We start from the raw sequence: 23,319 nt of genomic DNA on the forward strand, positions 1-23,319 counted from the left end.
GCAAATGCGAATATCATAGATATTTTAAAATACAAATATGCGCAGAAAATTATTAAGCTGATGTAAATATAAGAAAATGCAGAATATCATTATCACAATTTAGATGCAGCTCAAACAGGTTAATGGTTGAAGTTGGCAGGCACCAAAAAATACCAAAATGTTTAAGATGTCGACAATGTCAGAAATGGGCACAGTGTTTCTGGGTCCTTTTGGAATACGACACTCTTGTTTTGTCTTTCTCAAAAGACTTAGTGGTGACAATGTTGTTTGCGTGTCTGATGTTCTTTTGCGAGGAAGATTTAGAAAATGTGTATGTTTACGTGTTTTCTGTCCATGACCATATTCCCTGGAATTAAAGCTCCTGAGAAGACTGGGAACATAAATGTCAATTCTCATAAAGAAACATCCTACTTCAATTGATTCAATAAACTTTGGAAGATCAAACGTAAGCATGAAAGTGTTCGAGGGCGAACAGATTGGAAGCACGATAACTGGTAGTCCAGATCGTGTGCGTTGTATACCCCTTTGACAAGTGTAAATTGGCACTCAAACCCCAAAAGCACTGGAAGTTTTACTTTACTACGGAACTATAATCCCTAATATAACATATTATTAAATTCGACCAGTTTCTATGTACTTTTAGGGTATGAAGACAAGTCCTAAATCACGAATTTCATCCACCCCACGAGCATATCACAAACCGGCTCCCGCTACAACAAAGGGGAAAACACGCCACTAACTAATCCCTATAAGGTTAAATGTGAGGTTATATCAGGGTTGATGTTATATTTCAGTGGAGAACGTGGCCATGACTATTGCAGACCTCTTTCTGGCCGGCACAGAAACCACAGCCACTATAATTCGATGGACACTGGCCTACTTTCTCCACAACCCGGATGTACAAGAAAAGTGTTTTCGGGAGATCCAGGAAAATATCGGCCAGAGCAGACGACCCTCCATGAAGGACAAGACTAATCTGCCGTACGTGGAGGCCACCATTATGGAAGTGTTGAGACGTGCGGATATCGGGCCTCTCTCACTCCCCCACACCGTTCCCCACGATGTACAGTTCAGAGGGTACACGTTCCCAAAGGGGGTCAACGTTATGTTGATGCTTGACTCGGTCCTACAAGACCCGGATGTGTGGGATGGCTCACACAACTTCCGGCCCGGCCGTTTCCTTGACGAAACTGGCAAGATTGTAAAGAAAGAAGAGAGTTCATTCCCTTCTCTCTGGGTGAGTTTAATCGCGTGGACAAACTTAATATTGCTGAGTGCGGCGTTATACAAATAAACAAACAAACAAATATAGAGAAATTCAATTAGTCAAGACTCTATTTAATCAAACAGATATATATAATGTGCTCATACCAATGATTCTTCAATCCGAATAAATGTTCATCCAAACAAACTCATTCGGAGCTTTAGAACAACTGCTTTCAAGAAATAACATTTTCTTCATATCGTTTTCACCGTGCATCTACAGAGCGCCTTTACATGAACAGCTAGACGTCATGATGACAGCATGTGTTTGGCATCGCAATGAAGCAATATCAACGAATTGAGAAACACCCCCAACGTATATCTAATTCCCTGGCAAAGATGCCGACATAAGTAGGTCAGGTACGTTGGATTTGAAACTCAAATGTTTGAAACATTTCAGGTTCGACGAGTCTGCCTGGTGGAGTCGATGGCCCGGATGGAGTTGTTCCTCTTCCTGACCACTATGATCCAGAGGTTCAAGTTCGTCCCTGTGGTTGGCCAGATGCCCTATTTGGATGGAATCATCGGCTTAAGTCATTCTCCAAGGCCATTCCTCATGAAAGCCATTCCCAGAGTTTAATCAGTTTAAATGAGTAATGGAGTAGCTGTTTAGACTGCATTTAGCTACAATTCAGCATAGTTTTGCTATTTAGCTATTAGCTTGAGGGTAAAAAAACCCAAACAACAACTGTGTATTAGATAACCAGATACTAACTTTCTAACCACCATGATCCAGAGGTTCAAGTTCGTTCCGTTAGATGGCCAGATGCCCTCCTTGAATGGAATCATGGGTATAACCAATTCTCCAAAACCATTCCTCATGAAAGCTATTCACAGGGTTTAATTAGCTTATGAGTGAGGGAAAGGTGTTTCGAACGTATTTAGAACCAATTCAGCATTGTATTGACAGACAGAGAGACAGACATTTTATCCACTGCTCTTTCAGTTTTAGTTTAAGGGTATCACATTTAATGAGACACCGAAAAAGTGGTACATTGTATTGCAAAACAATTCAGGTTATGTTTAGGTTCTAGGTCAAGATAGGTCGTGATGATGGTTTTTTTTAAAAATATTACTATCAAATGGCTATTAAAACCGTTACAAACACATCACCATCGAATAACCATGTCTTGTTTGTTTCATGTTTAGCCACCATCAAAAGTGGGTGTGTACTCTTTTTTGCCAAACATTTTAATAGTCATTCTTGCAGATTGGAAACATGTTCCGGCTGACATTTAGTATAAGACTACATGCTGACTACATGTAGAAATATATAATCGACGGATGAGTGTCAAATACCATAATATGGAATGTCATAGATGATGAAGTAGTGACTCCAATGATATCGACGAAGCACTTCAGGTCTGGGAGAGATCAAGTCGACGACTAGGGAAGGTTTGTCAGTAAATAAAACTGAAAGCAGATTTGTCATAGCAAAAAAACAGTTGTATTATAATATGGTATGCTACCCCAGAGGTTAACTCCCTTGGTATTCCGTCACGTCGAAGACTTTGGCACAATTCTGGAAATGACATCTGGTGTTTTTCTAATAAACTGCTCCCTCCGCCTACTTACTTGTTTATGATTAACACCCCTGAGCATAATTTTCTGGTACTTGTTGCTCGTGGTCGACGAGTAATCACTGAGTAGGTGAATAGATACTGCTTATCGCAACATCAGCAATTTTGCAACTGTTTGCAGTGACAAATATCTTTACTGTTACCGTGTGTTAACGAACACAATATAAGTGAAGTTGAAAATCACTAAAATGTCAGTCAAATATCCCATTCAATTTAGTGATACATGTATATTGTAATGTCATTTTTATTCGTCTGAAATTAGGAAAGAGTTCATATACTGTCAATTAACGATGTCCTTAATGCTCCAAGACAACCGAAGTTCCTGAAGGTGAATGATGTCAAGTTCTCCGATTTACGATTTACGAGCTGAACCACCGTAATCAGGTTTAGACCTGATCAATGTTCTATGGATATGCAGATGTGTTTCTCTGTGTCTAGCCCACTTAGCATTTGATACAACCTAAAGAATATCAAGCACTTTCAAACATCTTGCTTTGAGATATTAAATAAGAGGTTTAAATGGAAACTTTTGATCAAAGGTAATACCAACAAACGTGGCTTCTCTGACCACTTTAACTAGAATATTATTCAAAGACATTTCTGGATATTTATGCCATTTCCGTTTGCTGCATAAATAAATAAAATAGGTTTTAGTTTTGTGAAACTTAAATGCATTTCTAGAGATCATTTATGTTTTGTATTCTCTCAATGATATTCATATTTGCACCTCGGCATGATATATTAAAATCAAACATCAAACAACAAACCATTGATATTTTCATTTAAAACTTTAGCACTGTTAATTCTTCAGCTAAAAAGTGTCACTGATAAAATACTGCCCTGATGGACTGATCATATATCTCAGGTAATGTGGATCTCACTCAAACTTTAGATTTTCTTTCTTCTAAAAATCATGTCATAATATCAGGCATATGGCCACGAAGACCCATATCATTGAGTTCCTTTAAGATGCCATATTTTCATTGGTTATTACATGTCTTCTCAAATGGATACAACATGTTGTTAATTGTTTAAACCATAGTGTACAAATGACTCTAATTTAACGAGATGACCAATGGTGCTATTCTGATGCCTGGATCCAGACTAAATCAGTCATCAGGTTCTTAGATTCCAAATACCAGACAAGACGCTTGTTAAGCATTCGTTCGATGGTTTTGCATATGCAGCTAATGGATGCAATCGAACGCTAATTAGAAGGATTCGTGTGAACCTTCCTAGGTTTTGGCACAGGAAATTAGCAGCATCATGCCAAAAAAGGAAGAATACCCGTTTCCCAAATATTATGAAAATGAATAAGACTGCAAAAAGAGATGATAATAATTGAAAGTGGATGATATATGTGGTCAAGTTACTGTACCATGAGCTTAATTTGTAGCTTCTTACAGTTCACACAAAGAAAAACATTCATTGTAATCTGATGAATCATCGGATTTAAATTCAGAATCTCCTGTCTTGCTGATTTATATACCTTTGAAATTTAGGATCATAATTGGAAGACGAAGGATGTTTAATAATTGTTTCTGCCAACTTATTATCGATGTCTTTTTTGGATGTTAGTTTATTAGTATCAGTTTTTAAGTGTTAGGCACTATCAGAGGACCCTTTACTTTTATTCTTCTAACCATATTCAGTACATTATTAAGTAGAGTGTGTAGTTTTTTTAAAAACAAAATGTCTCTAGCTGCTACATTTATTTGTTCTACAAGCCTTTGCTCGTGATTCCCTAAGGTGTTCTTTTAAGTTATCTGAGTTGGATGTTTATCGAAGCTCTTTCAGCCTTTTCCCTGTTTCTTCTTGCTTTTTTTGCAGTCATCGTGATACTGAGGTGTACTAACAAGTGGAGTTTTCACAGATGGCTTCAGTAACAATTGTTATTAAGGTATCACAAAACAATAAACTTTGGTCATGATCATTTATGAAATAACCAGCTTTCAATTTACTATTGCAAAAAGTACGAAAAGACAGACAATCGGCCACAAAGGGAGAGATTGCTAAGCACGGTAGGAAATTGATCACTGCCGCACAAATCACTAAGAACTGGTCAAGAAAATTCATCAAAGAATGATGGGTCGGAGATAGACAAATCTAACGCACAGTATGTACCTGTGTCTGGATGGGGGTATATATCATTAAGAAGGCATAGACTATGCTTATCAAGCACGAGGTTATAATCTTTGGCAAGAAATTTGATTACTTCAAGAATTATATCCAAGTCGTCGAAAATTGCATTACTTAGCGTATTCTTCATTCAGGGTGTGTTATTTGAGATCGTTCCCGACCTTTCTTCGTAGGAGCAGTTGCTCTGATGGAGTAACTTTTCCATGTGATCTAGAATACCAAAACCCGTCACAAATGGGCACAGAGTTTCTGTGTCCTTTTGGAATACGATCACTGTTGTTTTTCTAGGTTGAATCCCTTACGGAATTTGAACTCACACTCTCCTAATAACCAGTACACAAAGTCAGCGATCCAAAACCACTCAGTCGCCGAGGCTGGTAGTCCAGATTACGTACTTTGTGTACCCTATTGACTAGAGTATATTGCCACCCAACCTCAAAAATGTACTAGAATTTGTACTTCACTAAGGAAGTGAAATGCCAAACATAACATTTATATGGTTACAAATGACCACTTTGTAAACGCACTGTATATTTTTAGGGTACGATGACAAGCCAAAAATCACGCATTTCATCAATCCCTAGAGTTTATCAGACACACCGACCAGAGGGTCCTGGTACCACAAAGGAGCAAATCACCTTTTAGAGATTTGCGACATCTTAAGTAACTTATCACTACAGTGTTGAGACAAGCGGACATCGCCCCTGTCGCTCTCCCACACACAGTTCCCCACGATGTCCAGTTCTGAGGGTACTCTGGCAAGATTGTAACGAAAGAGTTCATTCCCTTCTCTCTTGGTGAGTTTTATCACGTGTACAAACACAGTATCAGAATCGCATTTGTGCATAAATAAATCAAATATTACTTTGTTTTCTATGTAGATTTTCCAATAAATAGAATAATGTAAACTGACGAGCTAAAGAAATCCAAAATAAATTTATAGGAATTTGGATTCCCGCACGAAATAATGTTTCATGATTACAAACAACGAAATGATATCTTCTTGTCTTTTTTGTCAAGTTTGTTTTGGACGCAAGCGTACTATAAATTATATATTGTTAAGAGCCGTGAAGATATGTGTTAGAACCCATCCTCGTCGTAAGAGGCGACCAAACGAGAACGAGTCAGGCTTGCTGACTTTGTTCATGCATGCCCATGAACCCAGAAACCCTATGATCAATCAGATTTATACAAATTCATTTGGCCATGGTCGTATAAATGATTCTTTAATCTGCTTACAAATAACAGCATTTTTTATTCATATTGTTTTCAGCGTGCATCTATAGAGTGCCTTCACATAAACTTAAATATACTTTAATTTAATTCAATATGCAGAAACACCCTCCCACAGCTTGACGTGCTTGGTCTCGCAATGAAGGAATATCAAAGATGCTGACACGAGTAGATCGTGTATTTTTTTAACAAGGACATGTAGGAGTTGAAACTCAAGGTTTTGAAATATTTCAGGTCAAAGTGTTTGTCTTGGCGAGTCGATGGCCCGGATGGAGTTGTTTCTTTTCCTGACCACCATATTCCAGAGGTTCAAGTTCATCCCCGTGGATGGTCAAATGCCTTCCATGGATGGAATCATGGGTATAACCCATTCTCTAAGACCATTCCTCATGAAAGCTATTCCCAGAGTTTAATCAGTTGATGGGAGTGAATTATTAGGTGTTTAGAACGTAATTAGCAACCCCTGGTTGAATCACACATAAAAAAATTGATACAGAGACTGAGTAAATGCCTGACAAATAAAACGGAACTGATGGCGTTGTCTTACATTGCCAGGGCAATTTATTGATTGAGATAATGTACTCATATTTCAAACCAATAAAGGAAGATGATTTCAACAACATTTTCGAATCAAATTTTGTTAATTGTGTTATTTTGTTGTTGTTTCACAGCTCAAAACCTTTTAAACCAAACTTGCACTGGTGAAAAGGGAGATAATTAAATGTACAAATGTCGAGTTGTTATCAAATTTAACTTACACTCAAGTACTTTGACTGGCATTTCAGCCCTAGTGCCTGAGTAGGTCTAACTGTAGTAAGCGCTTGGAGTGAAACAAGAGGCATTGTCAGTTATCAGGGCAAGCTGTTACAACTAGATTGACAGACATATCATAAACAATGAATTAGCAGACATACAAAATGGGTGTTGAGAGTTGGAACTGCGAGTCAGCGTAGATCTACTTCAACATTTTGGGCTGTTGGTAGTTTTACTACCGCAGTCAGGGATATTCAAACCATATCATGGTATCCTGTAAATTATTGAGTCAGGGCCAGACAAATCTTTGGTTGATATTTTGAGCAACGTCCCTCATCAGTAATGCTCCGCACTGTTGGGGCGCAATGACATTCATGGAATCAACAAGGTCACTAATCAATATACCTCAGCTCGTATGACAAGCAAGAGTGCTGGAGCCTATCTTAAACAAGGGCGCCACAGGAACCATGTGAAGATGCGGATGAGTAAAGGGACTGGGTGGTCAGGCTCGCTGACTTGGTTGATGCATGTCATCGTATCCCAATTGCGTGGATCAACAATGAGAGATTTAAATGTCAGGTTGGTACATATATTGGATATTAATATTGGTAATAATAATGCTTATATACTGATTTCCTGTCACTGGGGAAAGCACATTATGTATTCATATAGCCTGTTTAGATATAACAAAATGATTCAAACTTCTAGTAAGTGTACGTGACATGGACACATGAGCACTGATTTTACTTACAACAGCATATCATCCTTATTCCACAGCTAATTTACATACCTGTGCGGACTTTTGTCAATTCGTGACGACATAAAGCATAGGAAAGATCTATAATATACAACTCAGGCTCCAACTTAAACTTAACTGCCGAGTATAAATCATGCAGTGGGACTTCAGGTTGTTACGTGTATAGGTTATTACTAATCCAAGTATACTGATTGCTTTCACAGAGGAAAGTATATTGTATTTTATGATATTATTTATACAAATATCCCATTGAGACAGGTGGTGTTGCCTCACACTTATGGCTTTATGAACAAATAATTGGAACTTTTTACTAAAGCACTTCTTTTGTAAAGGCATACGATTTGTGTCAACTCGCGACGATATATAGCAAATGAGTGGGTGAGTATGGTATCACGCTGCAATATTCCGGCAATATCACGCTTTTAACCACTAGGCTAACCATCTGCCCCATATAACAGATGAAGGATGTATAATATACAATTCAGGTTCAAACTTTGATGCCGAGGATAAATCGTATCTACTACTAGATTGTAGACAACTTAACCACTCTTGATACAACAGATCTCTAACTCTTTGTTTAAAATCCATAAAAAATATTTGAACTCTGCTAACTTTCTGGAAGATCCAGGCAAAACCAAAACCAAAACCGAAACTAAACAACACATTCTTGACAGAAGTAGCCCAAGTAGGACGATTAGCATATCCAAGACATATACATGTATCTCTGTTGCTGGGCATATGTATAATCCTTGTAAAAACTTACACCTCAGCAAAGAATCATTTATTTTATAAAGGTATCTTTCAAAATCTTTCAAAATCATAGCATTGGGAGAAGTCTTACTTATATTTTAAAAAAACTTTTATAAACAATATAATGTACCCTCTCTGCCTTCTGTCTTTGGTATTCCCATACTTCTGAACAGAAGAACAAATTTACATTATTTTAGAATACAACATCTCAAAGAAAACACGGGAACTGGTCATAACAAAACATTGTCCTTAACACTTCAAATAATGCTTTCTTGGCCTTTATTGCATCGTATCTACAACTTTGAGAAATACTTAAATGACTCGTAAGTACTGCACCAAGATAATTATATTGGTTAACAACTTCTACTTTACTGTCACCATATGTCCACTTTTCAACTCTTTGCTAATCTCCCAATGCCCCTTGAATACAAATATGTATGATTTTGACATATCAACAGACTATGACCATGATTGGCAAGAATTGTGCAATACATTTAATCGTTTCTGTAGTCCATATAGACTTTCTAAAATTAGAACCACATCGTCGGCAAAGAGTAATGAAAATAGCTCCAATACATCTAGTGACAACTGAACACCGATGCACCCCTATCACATGAACCAACAACTTCTGTAGTGACATCATTAATAAATAGAGAAAACAGAATTGGACTTAAGAAACACCCTTGCCTTTATCCCACGGGACAATCTACATAATCCGTAAACCCTTCTCCTTGTCATGACTTAAACACTCAATATATCATCTTAAGACTCTGTATGCTGTGATATAACTGGAATACTGTTAAAAGCGGCTATAAACCCAACTCACTCTCTCACTCTGTAGCATCTTCCCATATGTTCCAACATTTTGAAGAAGATATCAGAGTTGTTCCTGTCCACCGACTCGAAAGTTTGTTTATAAATCAACAAAAGTAACGTTTAATTTACCCTTTTTCTTTGAAATATATTTTTAAACAACTACATACAGTGTGAATGAATTATCAGTAGTTGCACATTCAGCTCTTAACCCCGCCAGTGCTTCAGTAATCATTTCATTAATGCAAGCCCACTTCGTGATTTTCTTGTTCCAAATATCAATATAGATTTTGCTAAATGCCAACAAAAATGTAATACCGCTGTGATTGTATGGACAATCAATTTCCACAATTTTATGAAGCGGTACAATAATACCTGATGACCACTGACTTGAGAAAACACCAGTATCAAAAATAGTGGTAAACAGCTTTACCGTATAGCCAATAAAGTATTATCTACCACAGAAAAACATCCCAAGTTGTTGATATTGCTCCATTGCGGTACCAAACACATGCTACCTCCTAAACCCCTAAACGACCCTTGTTCAGGAAATATCCCACCTACTCGTGTCAGCATTTATTTGACATATACATACGTTGGGGATCTTCCGCAATTTGTTGATGCTGCTTAATTGCAAACCTCATCGGTTGCTATCTTGACGTCTGTCTGGTCGAGGTGGTATATGTATTTAATTTGATGCAAAGTCTACTTGAGTTGATACCAAGGCACCCCGTAGGTGTACATTGAGAAAGGTATGAGGATCTATCAAGCAAATGCTATTATTTGAAAGCTGTATCTCTAAAGTTCCAAATGGATTTGTTCAGATTTACAAAGTTTCGGATAAGTGAATCATTGGTATGTTGTGTACATTTGGGTTTATATAAATAAAAGCGATAAAACTCTTTCCATATTCAAAAGGAATCTCTGCCAAAAGCAGAGTCAACATGAGGATGTGTTTATGAATCACAACAAAGGGACTTAGCGCAAAACAATTTTCATTTGATCTCAATTCTCGTGAGATGGAGGGGTGTTATGTCAAGCTTGATGTTCTGTTTCAGTGGAGAACTTGACCATGTCAACGTCATATTGATGCTTGATTCGGTTCTTCACGACCCGGATGTGTGGGGTGACCCAGACAACTTCCGGCCTGACCGTTTCCTTGACGACACTTTCTTTACAATCTTGCCATAGACATCAAGGAAACGGCCGGGACGGACGTTGTCTGGATCATCCCACACATCCGGCACCTTTTGGGACCGTGTACCTTCTGAACTGGATATCAAGGGGAACGGTGTGTGGGAGCGGTATGAGCAATATCCGCTCGTCTCAACACTTCCATAAAAGTGGCTTCCACATAGGGCAGATTGGTCTTGTCCTTCATGGAGAGTCTGTTCTGGCCGATATTTTCCTGGATCTCCCGAAAACACTTTTCTTGTACATCCGGGCTGTGGAGAAAGTAGGCCATTGTCCATCGAATTATAGTGGCTGTGGTTACTGTGCCGGCCACGAAGAGGTCTGCAATAGTCATGGCCCAATTCCCCACTGTAACATAACATCAACCCTGATATAACACCCCTTCTATTTCATTTAAGACCCTATAGAGATTAGTTACTTAAGACGTCGCAAATCTCTATAGCGTGTTTTGCACCTTTGTGGTACGAGGATCTGATTGGGGTGTCTGATATACTCAAGGGATCTATGAAATGCATGATTTTGGGCTTGTCATCATTCCCTAAAAAGATACAGTGCGTTTTTGAAAGTGGTAATTTTCAGCCATATAAATGTTATATTTGGCATTACACTTTCTTAGTAAAGTACAAATTCTATTACTTTTAGGGATTGAGTACCAATTTACTCTTGTTATTGGGGTACACAAAGTACGTGATATGGAATACCAGTTGTTGCACTTACATTTTTGTAGAAGCCTTAATGGTTGAGTGGCTCAGATGGCTGTCTTTGTGTACTGGTGATTAGGTCCTTCTGAGAGTGTGAGTTCGAATTCCGTAAGGGGCTCAAACTCACAAAGTACTAGAATTTGTACTTTGATAAGAAAGTGTAATCCCAAATATAACATTAGTTACTCACACCCTAAGCTGGCACACAATAATATTACTGAACCTATTTTCATACTCAAGCTATCAACGTTAACACATGAACTACATATCCGCTCGTGCTAAGTGTTACTCGTCCCATGAACATAACAAAAGCAAAATGGAATTACTAAATTGACTGTAGAGTGTCACAAGTACATCAAATAAAGGTTCATTCAGTTTATGTTTACAGTCTAAAGTCGTGTCCTCTTGCTTTTCTTTACGAAGTCGCATTTCCTTGATGTAGGCGTGGATAAAGTCGTCTACGTTATCATCGTCGTGGTTCTGCAAGTGCTGCTTTATCAATGGGTCTATCAGAAGTGAAGCGATGGTATCCATATTCCGCATAGTCTTCTTAATGAATAGATCCCTTGGCAGAAAGCGCACAATAGGCAGCACGTTCGACATATGTGGGCAAAATTTCGTCCATAGCTTTCCAAAATGTAATATAAAGTGGGTCGGTGTATTCAAATCGCTTGCCCAACATAGTTGAGCAGACGACATTGGATACTGCGTTATACACCAGACGTTTGCAGTAAAACCCTTGTCCCCGTTTTGTCTCCGAGACCTCGAGAAACTGCGAGAATTCCTCATGTATTTTGTTCTCCATGATGTTCTCTGAGAGTGTTGAGGGCGAAGCGTCTTTGATCGCGCCAGAGCTCCCCAGAGCTTCCAATCAGACATGCACCAAGAACATGAAGAAGACCTGTTACCACACCAGTATCCATTGAAAAACACAATAGAAAAACACAACCACAAAGGTTGGCATATACAGGTGGAGATGGTATGGGGGTCAAAACACATGTTGAGATGTAATAATTAAAAAAACCATCATGCAATAAATATATTTATCATATAATGGGTGGGTTTCTCTGCAAGATAAAGCCAACGAATAAAAACGATATCCGTTGGGGTCATATGCGGATAGAGATGCAAATATCAAAGGTCAAGTAGGGACTACTTTCACTGTTTACAAACAATCATTGCGTCGCCCTTGTCATTCGGCGATCGAGTCAGAATTAACCATCAGGAATCTTGAGAAACAACTGGGATAATTGATATCATTATCAAGAGAACAGTCTAATATACTGAAAATCAGTGTCTAACTGTGACGTAGCTAAGGCATTTTAGAAGTTGGGGCAGCTTTGGAGATATACATTGCGAAACAATTTTGCGAGGGCACTAGTCCAAGCCAAGCGGGATCAGAAGCCTTATTTGTGCTTTTAGACCTCTGCGCCTTGGAACCTTTTCCACAAATTAAAATAGTTGGATTTTCCCGAAATATGTTTGAATTGTTATCTTGTTTCGTTTTGTCGCTGTAGAGTAGGGTTAGAGAAGCTTCCCTTTGACAAAGGGCAGTTACTCTAGCGGACAGACCGATGGATTCCCGCGAAAGGCAAGTAAAAACAATTCATGTAGGCAATTGTTGTTTTGCGTATATGTTCTTTCGCCACTATGTACGGAACATATTTCAGTTGGAACTATATTGGCTACTGTCACTGTCCGACTGACACATCACTTACCCTGTGACGTAATATATATTAATGCGCACATTCCAGGAAAACTTGCAATGTTTCGGTAATATTTGTGAGAGAAGGAAAGCGATTTTCAAGCACGGATTTGAAGAATGACATTATATGATAAAGAGGTTATCACGCTTGTGTGTTTGGGGATGGTACATATCGTGTATTAGGAATAAACATTGTATTTAGCGAGCCTTGCGTGATAACCTCTATATAATCAGCAGGTTTCACTTCTGTAGTAAGGCTTTCACATCATGGAATCAACATGTTCCCACTATGCTGTAACAAATTATGGCACCCAACTTTCCCTTTTAAAATGAAATTAGCTAACAGTGAGTATGGTCTGTCTGAAAAGTCGTCGGCGTTCTTGACAATGGCGTCTCTCAGAGTGTTGTAGCCGTTGAGGACGATGACTGGTGTGTTCAACATGTACACACTGAAGATATCACTGTATGCGGGGATCGGAGCCCATGGAGAGGGCATTTCCCACAAACGGGAGAAGAGGGGGCCGGGAGGGAGGCCGGAGGGACGCCGTGTTAGCAGCCATCTAGCAGTTATCTTGACTTAAAACCTAAAAATAACCTGAATTGTTTTGCAATACAATGTACCACTTTTTCTGTGTCTCATTAAACATATATACCCTTAAGCTAAAACTGAAAGAGCAATGGATAAAATGTCTGTCTGTCTGTCTGTCTGCCTGTCTGTCTGTCTGTCTGTCTGTCAATACAATGCTGAATTGGTTCTAAAGTCGTTCGAAACATCGAACCTCCGAATGGTGGTCAGGAAGAGGAACATCTCCAGTATTAAGTAAACTGTTCGAAGGACTTCTGTTCGAAAGACTTCTGCTGAATAGAATTGAAGAGTGGGCAAACAAATCTAAAGGCTTCCCCCATCCCTTTCAATTTGGATTTAGGAGAGGGGCTGGGGCAGAATCTGCCCTGTTTACATTAATGGAAAGCATAGCTTATTATAACGAAAGACAGTCTCCAGTCTGGCTTAATGGTCTTTCTTTTCAAATTGTATAACTTTGGTATTAATGGAAATTTATGGCGACTTTTACGCACAATATATACTTCAATGCAGTCATGTGTAAGCATTGGAGGTTTTACCTCAAATGTGTTTCATGTTAAGCAAGGTGTTGGTCAAGGTCGCGTTTTATCGGCATGGCTTTTTACTCTGTATATTAATGACTTGTTGTATTCACTTGATGATTCAGGGCGTGGTTTGTGTCTTCCATGGGGTAATACACTCGGCATTCTATTAGCAGACGATACTACGTTGTTGAGCAGCTCCCCTGACGGACTGCAATGCCTACTGAATGATATATACACCTATGCTAATAGATGGCATTTGAAATATAATGCCAGTAAAAGTGCATTTCTACTGTTTGGGAATATTCTGTCTGTCAATGTGTCTACATTGGTTCACAAGTACTTCCTAAAAAGGAAAATGTAACTTATGCTGGATTGCTTTTAAGTACATCAAAGAAAACCTTAAAACGTACCCATCTAATATGTGAAAAATGTGTCAATTTATGTCAATATAAATTATAATCATGGACTATACTTGTGGTCTAAATCCTATCCCAGCTGTTCGTATATGGGAAAGGGTAATTTTACCATGTGGATTATTTGCTTGTAGTGTATTGGGTAAACTGTCACCGAAGGAATACGAAATGTTTGAAATTATTCAACGTTATTTTTGTAAAAAGATTTAAGGACCATCTAGACGCACTCCTTCCGTCGTCACCAGAGATTGTCTGGGTTTAATTTCTCTCCAGACGTACATTGATCAACGAGCTCTCTTATTCCTTGGAAGACTATGTAATAGTGACATTAACTTTGCACTTAAAAGACTATTGCAGCACAGACTTGTTCAGTATGAACTCGATACAATTAAAGAAAAAGATGATAAATGTAAAATGTCACCCGTATACCACATGCTTTCACTTGTAAACAGGTATGAACTCAATAATGATATAAACACATATACCACCTATTCTCATTTCCTCCCAAAACATACATGGGCGAGTGGAGATAAAGAACAAATAAGCGTATGTGACCATAACGTAATTCATGCAGAGATTCGTTCAAGAGAAAACCTAAAACGATACGATCACTATCAATTTATGAACTTTGCAAAACGTACGTAATAGCTATTGGCGATTTCATCTGGGGATTATATATTATAGCTGTGAATTACATATATTGTTACATGTAAAGATTGTGGAGTTTATGAAGAACGATAAACTTTGAACATTCAATTGAAAACTTGTTATCGGAAGTAGTAACATGCATAACATTTTTTTAATAATGACAACATTGGTATATAATAATAACTTTATTGATAATTTATAACGATCTGAAAAATACTATCATGAAAGTGTATCCCGTGGATAAGCCGACCCCTTTCTACAGAATCTTTTTTCTGGTCCTCAAAATTCGGCTTATACGCGGTCATATACGGTACTCTCTTATACGATCACCTAAGGTACACAGACTTTGGTTACTAACAATTGAAAGTCCGGAACACTTCTATGCTTTAGCATATCTATTGTGTCTTAGCACCTACAGTATACAATCTGATGAATGTTTATGCGGCACATTTGCTTTTGATATTATCAAACATGTGTTTATGTATTGTAAAAAGACTCAACAACAAAGAAATATTCTTGTTGAGTCTATTATTGATTTACTAGATGTGACAACTTTTTCTAGTATCTGGAACGATGATGACGATACCTTTCTGTCCTTTTTACTTGGCGGTTTGCCAACAGAAAGTACTATGGTGAGGTGAGGTGAAATTGAGTTTAACGTCGCGTCCAAGATTATTGCACTTATATAGCGACGTGCATGCACGTGTATGTATGTGTGTGGCTGCTTGTACTAGTCCGGAATGATGCCGATTTATAGTGCTAGCTCACTGAGATACCATGCCGCAGTTTAACATGAATACCCCACTCAGACACAGTATACTGACTCTGAGCCGACCAGTCCTTGTTTTAGCCCCTTAATGCCGAGCGCCAGACAGGGTAACAACAAGTACAATCTTTTAACGTCTTTTTGTATGACGCGGCCCGGGATCGAACCCTGGACCTTCCGCTCTCCGGGCGGACGCTCTACCACAAGACCACGGAGGCGGTCGAAAGTACTATGGCAATTGAATACAATCTATTGACAAATATAATGCTCCGTGTATGTAAAATTGTTAAAATGTGGAAAAACCTACCAAGAAACATTATTTGATAACGATGTGAAACTGCCTGTACATACAATATATCAGCTGTTATATATATATACATTTGTAGAACACCGTAATATCCCATATCAATGTATCTTCATCAACTGGAGGAAATAAAGATGATCTATCTATTTATCTATCTATCTATCCTTTCCCTCACTCATAAGCTAATTAAATCCTGTGAATAGCTTTCATGAGGAATGGTTTTGGAGAATTGGTTATGCCAAAGATTCCATCCAAGGAGGGCATCTGGCCATCTACCGGGACGAACTTGAACCTCTGGATCATGGTGGTCAGGAAGAGGAACATCTCCATCCGGGCCATCGACTCACCCAGACAGACTCGTCGACCTGAAATGTTTCAAACATTTGAGTTTCAAGTTCAACGTACCTGACCTACGTGTGTTTGCATCTTTGCCATGGAAAACGATATACGTTTGGGATGTTTCTCAATTCGTTGAATTTGCTTCATTGCGATGCCAAACACTTGCTATCATCATGACGTCTAGCTGTTCATGTAAAGGCGCTCTGTAGATGCACGGTGAAAACGATATGAAGAAAATGTTATTTCTTGAAAGCGGTTGTTCTAAAGCTCCGAATGAGTTTCTTTGGATGAACATTTATTCGGATTGAAGAATCATTGGTATGATCACATTATATACATCCGTTTGATCAAATAGGGTCTTGACTAATTGAATTTCTCTATATTTGTTTGTTTGTTTAACGCCGCACTCAGCAATATTGAGTTTGTCCACGCGATTAAACTCACCCAGAGAGAAGGGAATGAACTCTTCTTTCTTTACAATCTTGCCAGTGTCGTCAAGGAAACGGCCGGGACGGAAGATGTCTGGGTCGCCCCACACATCCGGGTCTTGTAGGACCGAGTCAAGCATCAATATGACGTTGGCACCTTTTGGGAACGTGTACCCTCTGAACTGTACATCGTGGGGAACGGTGTGGGGGAGTGAGAGAGGCCCGATATCCGCACGTCTCAACACTTCCATAATGGTGGCCTCCACGTACGGCAGATTAGTCTTGTCCTTCATGGAGGGTCGTCTGCTCTGGCCGATATTTTCCTGGATCTCCCGAAAACACTTTTCTTGTACATCCGGGTTGTGGAGAAAGTAGGCCAGTGTCCATCGAATTGTAGTGGCTGTGGTTTCTGTGCCGGCCAGGAAGAGGTCTGCAATAGTCATGGCCAAGTTCTCCACTGAAACAAAACATCAACCCTGATATAACCCCTTCTATCTCACATAAAACCCTTTAGGGATTAGTTAGTTAAGATCTCTGTGGAGTGTTTTCCCCTTTGTTGTACCAGGAGCCGGTGTGTGATATGCTCGTGGGAAGGATAAAATTCGTGAATTAGGACCTGTCCTCATACCCACAAAGTACATAGAAAGTGGTCAAATTTAATAATAAATTTAATTTTTATTGAGGGATTAAGGTTCCGTAATAAAGTAAAAAATCCAGTACATTTGGGGTCGAAGGCCAATTTACACTTGTCAAAGGGGTATACAAAGTACGTGATCTGGACTACCAGTTATCGTGCTTCCATTTTGGGGGAAGCCTCGGTGACTGAGTGGCTCAGATAGTTGACTTTGTGTACTGGCGATAAGGTGCTTCTGAGAGTGTGAGGTCAAATCCTGGATGGGACTCAACCTCAAAAAGTACTAGAATGTGTACTTTTCTAAGAAAGGGTAATCCCATATATAACATTAGTTACTTATATTATAAGCCGAACTTACTTTCACACTCACTAACTCAAGCTATCCATGTAAACACACGAACAACACATGTTCGAAATGTTTCATGTCCCGTAGTCATAACAAAAGCAAAAGGAAAATACTAAATCGAGTGTAGAGTGTTACATGTACAACAAATATAGGTTCATTCAGTTTATGCTTACAGTCTAAGGTCGTGTCCTCTTGCTTGTCTTTGCGAAGTCGCATTTCCTTGATGTAGGCGTGGATAAAGTCGTCTACATTATCATCGTCGTGGTTCTGTAAGTGCTCCTTTATCATAGGGTCTATCAGAAGTGTAGTAATGGTATCCATATTCCGCATAGTCTTCTTAAATTTGAATAGATCCCCTGGCAGAAAGCGCACAATAGGCAGCACGTTCGACACAGCAGCCGCACCTAAATCGGCAAAAATATCGTCAATTGCTTTCAAAAATGTAACATAAAGTGGGTCGGTGTATTCAAATCGCTTGCCGAACATAGTGGAGCAGACGACATTGGATACTGCGTTATTCACCAGACGTTTGCAGTCAAAGCCTTGTCCCCTTTCTGCCTCGAAGGCCTCGAGAAATTGTGAGACTTCCTCATGTATTTTGTTCTCCATGATGTTCCTGCCTGCTCCGAACTCTCTGAGAGTGTTGAGGGCGAAGCGTCTTTGTTCGCGCCAGAGCTCCCCAGAGGTACCAGACACACCTGTACAATGAAGATGAGAAAGACTTGTTGGTAAACCAGTATCAAAAGAAACAACACAATAGAAAAACACAACCGCCATACTCAGGAACAGACCCTGTGATGTGGTGCAGTGATCTAGGGATCTAATGTGGGGCAACACAGGTACAGATGTCATGTTGGGAAACTATGGTGAAGTTGACATGAATGGACAACACAAGTGGAGATATGATATGAGGAAACACAGACAGATATGTCATGTGGGGACAAAAAGGTCAGAATAAATGTTGGGCAACACAGGTGAAGATGTGATGTGGGGCAACACAGGGGAAGATATGATGTGGGGCAACACAGGGGGAGACATGATGTGGGTCAAAACAGGTGGGGCTGTGATTTGAAGTTGTTATGTGGATAAAAACACATGTTGAGATGTAGTAATTAAAGCACATAATGCAATAAACATTTGTAATCAGCAGGTTTCAATTCTGTAGCGAGGCTTTCACGTCATGGAAAGCAGCATGTTCCTACTGTGCTGTACAAGTAATGCCACCTACCTTTCCCTTTTAACATGAAGTCAGTTAACACTGAGTATGGCCTGTCAGAAAAGACTTCGGCGTTCTTGACAATGGCGTCTCTCAGAGTGTTGTAGCCGTTGAGGACGATGACTGGTGTGTTCAACATGTACACACTAAAGATATCACCGTATTGTTGCCTGAGTTTCTTAAACGTGATGCGGAGGTCGGAGCCCATGGAGAGGGCATTCCCCACAAACGGGAGGAGAAGGGGCCCGGGAGGGAGCCCGGATGGACGCCGCGTTAGCAGCCATAACACAGCTAGCACAGCTACACACAATAACACAGTTGTAGGACTGAAGGCGAATAGATCAGGCATTGTTTGCTACTGTCCAGTTCTCGTTTCATACGTACTCCAGACTGTTCAATGTCACGATGTGCTTTAGAATGCACACTGTTTTCACTGCCCTATGTGACCTACATTTAGTATTACGCAATAGAATGAATCAGCGAAAGTTCTTATCAGAGTGTCCTAGTTTTGCCTAAGCAAACATGATATAGCAGGTTTACTCACTGCAGAAATTGGAGTGATGTAAATCCCATATATATACGAAAACGACTCCAGTGTATTAACGGAATGATGAAATAAAATGGAATTAAACGTTGTGATTTTCTGACAAGAAAGAAAACAAATATACACAACAAAAGTTTCTGTGACACCAATATTTTATAGTGGGTTTTTTCAAACAAGTAAAGTTGGGTTTTCCATATTGTATTACATGTATGGAATCAAGTCACAAAAACGCAACTGGTATAGAAAAGCATGCATTCCATGCAAAAGTTGACTTTTATGCAAGGCCCATGCATTTCAAAAATACCCAAGAATGGGTATAAAAACATGTGCGTTAACGGGATTCTTTATGCATTTCTTAGCATCGTGCTGACAACAACCACTCAGAAAAACAACAAAATTACGCAAATATTCAACATTACGAAATGCCACGCCTGTCCGAAAATGAGCGTCTGCGAGCCATTGATATGCTTGAAGCAGGATCGAGTCAACGTGATGTTGCAAGACAATTTAACGTCCACAGAAACACCAACAGACGAATGCAGTCAGAGACCATACTCGGAGTGGCAGGCCACGCGTAACCAATAATCGACAAGACAACTGGATTCGAACAACACGCCTACGAAATCGATTCCAGCCAGCAACAGTGACTGCAAGAAGTTTCCCTGGCCTTCGACGAATATCTTTACAAACCGTACGTCGTCGCCTCAGGTGTGCAGGGATTGTCGCCAGAAACCCGCCAGACGTCCCATTTTGACAGGAAACCACCGTCAGGCACGTCTTCAGTGATGTTGACAGCGTCTACGCTGGACGGCCATGCAGTGGTGACCAGTTCTATTCACTGACGAGTCTCGTTTTCACCTCAGCCACAGCGATGGACGGATTCGAATGTACCAACGTCGAGGCGAATGTTACGTCAATCATTGTGTCATGGAAGAAGATCGGTTCGGGGGCGGCAGCGTTATGGTATGGGATGGGATTACAGCAAGACAGAGGACCCGTTTGATAGTGGTAGCGGGAATTCTCAATGGACAGCGCTACCGCAACGAGATCATCGGTCCTACTGTTCTACCGTTTTTGCGTCGTCATGGCCCAGGCATTACCTTTCAACATGACAACGCCCGGCCTCATGTTGCTCGACTTGTTCAGGATTCTCTTCAACAAAACAACGTGAATGTCATCCCCTGGCCGGCTCGCTCCCCTGATCTCTCACCAATCGAGCACGTGTGGGATGAGATAGATCGGCGCCTTCGACGTCAACCACGTGTTCCACAGACACTCAAGGAACTTCGAAACATGCTCCAGCAGATATGGACAGATATCCCACAGGACTTTGTGCGACGCCTTGTCCATTCCATGATACGAAGATGTGTTGCTTGCATCGCAACCAGAGGTGGACACACACGCTATTGATTATTTTGTAAATTGACATTTTTGCATGTTCATGTTTTTTTATGAAATCACACATTTTCTGAAGTCAGTATGGCAAATTAAATCATTGGAACACTTACAGGAGTCTTTTATCTGTTGCAAACGGAAATTGTTTCAAATTTGGTAAAAAACATAACTTTGCATTAAATCTTATTCAATGTCACGGGAAGCTTTGTTGTTCAGTATATCATGAGAACGATTACCTGAAAAGAATTCAGACTACCACTGTCCTCACAGTTAACAATCTCTAGGATTTTCGTGGGCACCCTGGACAGAGTGTGTCCCCAGCACCCCATTTCTGGTCGTTAGAGGTGACCAAAAGTGAGCAATCAGTTTGCCGTGGGTTGCGTCAATGTGTCGGTTGAGGAAGGGAGTTCCGTGGTTGAGTGCACTGGTTCCAGGAATAGTGTTCCTGTGGCTATAAGGGGCGGTCGGGTAGCCTAGTGGTTAAAGCGTTAGCTCGTCACGCCGAAGACCCGGGTTCGATTCCCGACATGGGTACAATGTGTGAAGCCCATTTCTGGTGTCCCAAGCCGTGATATTGCTGGAATATTGCTAAAAGCGGCCTAAAACCATACTCACTCACTCACTCCTGTGGCTATACGCTTCTTCGACCCTTACTCTACCATGACGGGTGGTAGGATGGACCCGATCCTACCAAAAGGCTGGGCATGCCGAGCCCTGTGCGTTATCTTCTTTAGCACAGGTTTGACCTAATTTCTTTTACATGTTTCAAATGTTACTTATGTTTAAATTTTTTCAAACCAAATATGTGTGTTTGTATGTTGAAATATCTGCACTATTTGCCTAGAGTCTTAAAGCCCAGAAGGCAGTGGCTTATGGGCCAATCTGGTGGTATATAATTTTTAATATTTCTGCTGGGGAATACTCTTTTGGTATCCCTATGCTGTCTGTTTGAAGCATTTGATGCCCACAGGCATTTGGCATCATCCTAGTTGACACTCCATGGTTGGTGGGGAGCCAGTAGGGTGAAACACAAACTGACGATGGCTGCTCCAACGAAACCAAAACAAAATCGCTATAATACAGTTAATACTGTTGATGAGGAAGACATAATAACCTGACTGTGTTATTCTGAACGTGAAATCAGGCCCAGATTTTGCGAAACAAACTTAATTTTTATTCAAATTTCAAACTGAGTTTGCAAAAAATACTCAGCTGATTTTTTAACTCAACTGCATTGATCGAATCAAACTCAGCAAAACTCAGCTGAGTTTTTAACTCAGGACTTAAGTTCGTTCTCAGTTTGTTTTTTTATATGATGTAAGCAGCCTTGGCGCGAGATTTGACATCCGTTTTCAATGTAAACACTTTGCCGTCTGCGCAAGAGTGTCAACGTAACGGAACGAGACGCGACGGTTAAATGTCGATGGTGGCAAGAGGAGGCCGAATTAGACCGAGGAGGAGAGGGAGCTACTTGTTGAAGAAGTACATATGCGACACGATTGCTGTGTTGGAAAATTCAAGGGGTGCAAAGAATAAGCAGCAGGCATCGAGAGCAGATTACCGAGGTCCTAAATGCATAAGTTAATGACAACGAGAACCAAACCATATTAACACTGCCAAAACCTCACCCAATTTCTAAATTCTGGACCTGCCTTTCTTGATGATGTTGTTGAAAACGAATGATGTAATGTTACAGTGGTCTATTTTAGTACATATCAGTGAGAATTTCAAAATAAAATTCAAAATATTTGATAAATCTGTGAATGACATTTTGTTGAGCATGACAATGAAAATTGTTTACTGAAATGAAGCAAATTGTCTTCCAGAAAATCCAGTTATGTGCGAAGATCTGAAGATGAGGGCAGGAAGCAATATGCTACTTGTAACTGAGATGTATGTTTACATATCAAATGACACTGTTTGTTTATTGTATTTTGTATGAAACTTGCTGATAATTATTATTGTTTGGACAATTTCATAAATGTTTGCATAATTTGCCTTGATATATGTCCCCATCTTCCCTTGAATTATTCACTCATAACTCACTATAAGGGTTTATTGAAAATGACTGCGTTAGGCAACAGTTATCATAATTTATGCTTTTAGTGTGAAACTTGCCTCCGGAAACACACACATACGTTAATAATTCATCTAAAATATGTTACAATACCCTCTATTGTTTAGAAGAAACAGCGACATTTTTCCTGATTTTGAGTGCTCCTTATTGAATGTTCAGAGAAATATTGTTTCTTGATATCTGTGACTATCTGAGTTAAAAGTGCCTACACAAT

At 39.7% G+C, this 23,319-nt stretch overlaps 3 protein-coding genes across 3 annotated transcripts; 1 reads left to right on the forward strand and 2 right to left on the reverse strand.

Moving 5' to 3' along the window:
• Positions 1-451: 451 nt before the first annotated feature.
• On the forward strand, positions 452-1,843 carry LOC124134007 (cytochrome P450 2D27-like). The gene is made up of 3 exons (XM_048397369.1): positions 452-506; positions 795-1,237; positions 1,664-1,843. Exons 1-3 carry the CDS (start codon positions 452-454, stop codon positions 1,841-1,843), a joined length of 678 nt encoding a protein of 225 aa, XP_048253326.1.
• An 8,724-nt stretch (positions 1,844-10,567) lies between these two features.
• Positions 10,568-11,717, reverse strand: LOC125381136 (cytochrome P450 2U1-like). The gene is made up of 2 exons (XM_048397370.1): positions 11,570-11,717; positions 10,568-10,830 (listed from the first exon to the last, which is right to left on the reverse strand). Exons 1-2 carry the CDS (start codon positions 11,715-11,717, stop codon positions 10,568-10,570), a joined length of 411 nt encoding a protein of 136 aa, XP_048253327.1.
• Positions 11,718-15,921: 4,204 nt separating this feature from the next.
• On the reverse strand, positions 15,922-19,556 carry LOC124133951 (cytochrome P450 2U1-like). Its single transcript, XM_048397693.1, has 4 exons — positions 19,102-19,556; positions 18,047-18,571; positions 16,910-17,350; positions 15,922-16,491 (listed from the first exon to the last, which is right to left on the reverse strand). The coding sequence occupies exons 1-4, from the start codon at positions 19,436-19,438 to the stop codon at positions 16,313-16,315; spliced, it is 1,482 nt and encodes a 493-aa protein (XP_048253650.1). The 5' UTR covers positions 19,439-19,556; the 3' UTR covers positions 15,922-16,312.
• Between the last annotated feature and the right edge of the window lie 3,763 nt (positions 19,557-23,319).

This window comes from Haliotis rufescens, unplaced genomic scaffold (assembly GCF_023055435.1).
Source record: "Haliotis rufescens isolate VD_foot unplaced genomic scaffold, xgHalRufe1.0.p SCAF_17, whole genome shotgun sequence".
NCBI lineage: Eukaryota > Metazoa > Mollusca > Gastropoda > Lepetellida > Haliotidae > Haliotis > Haliotis rufescens.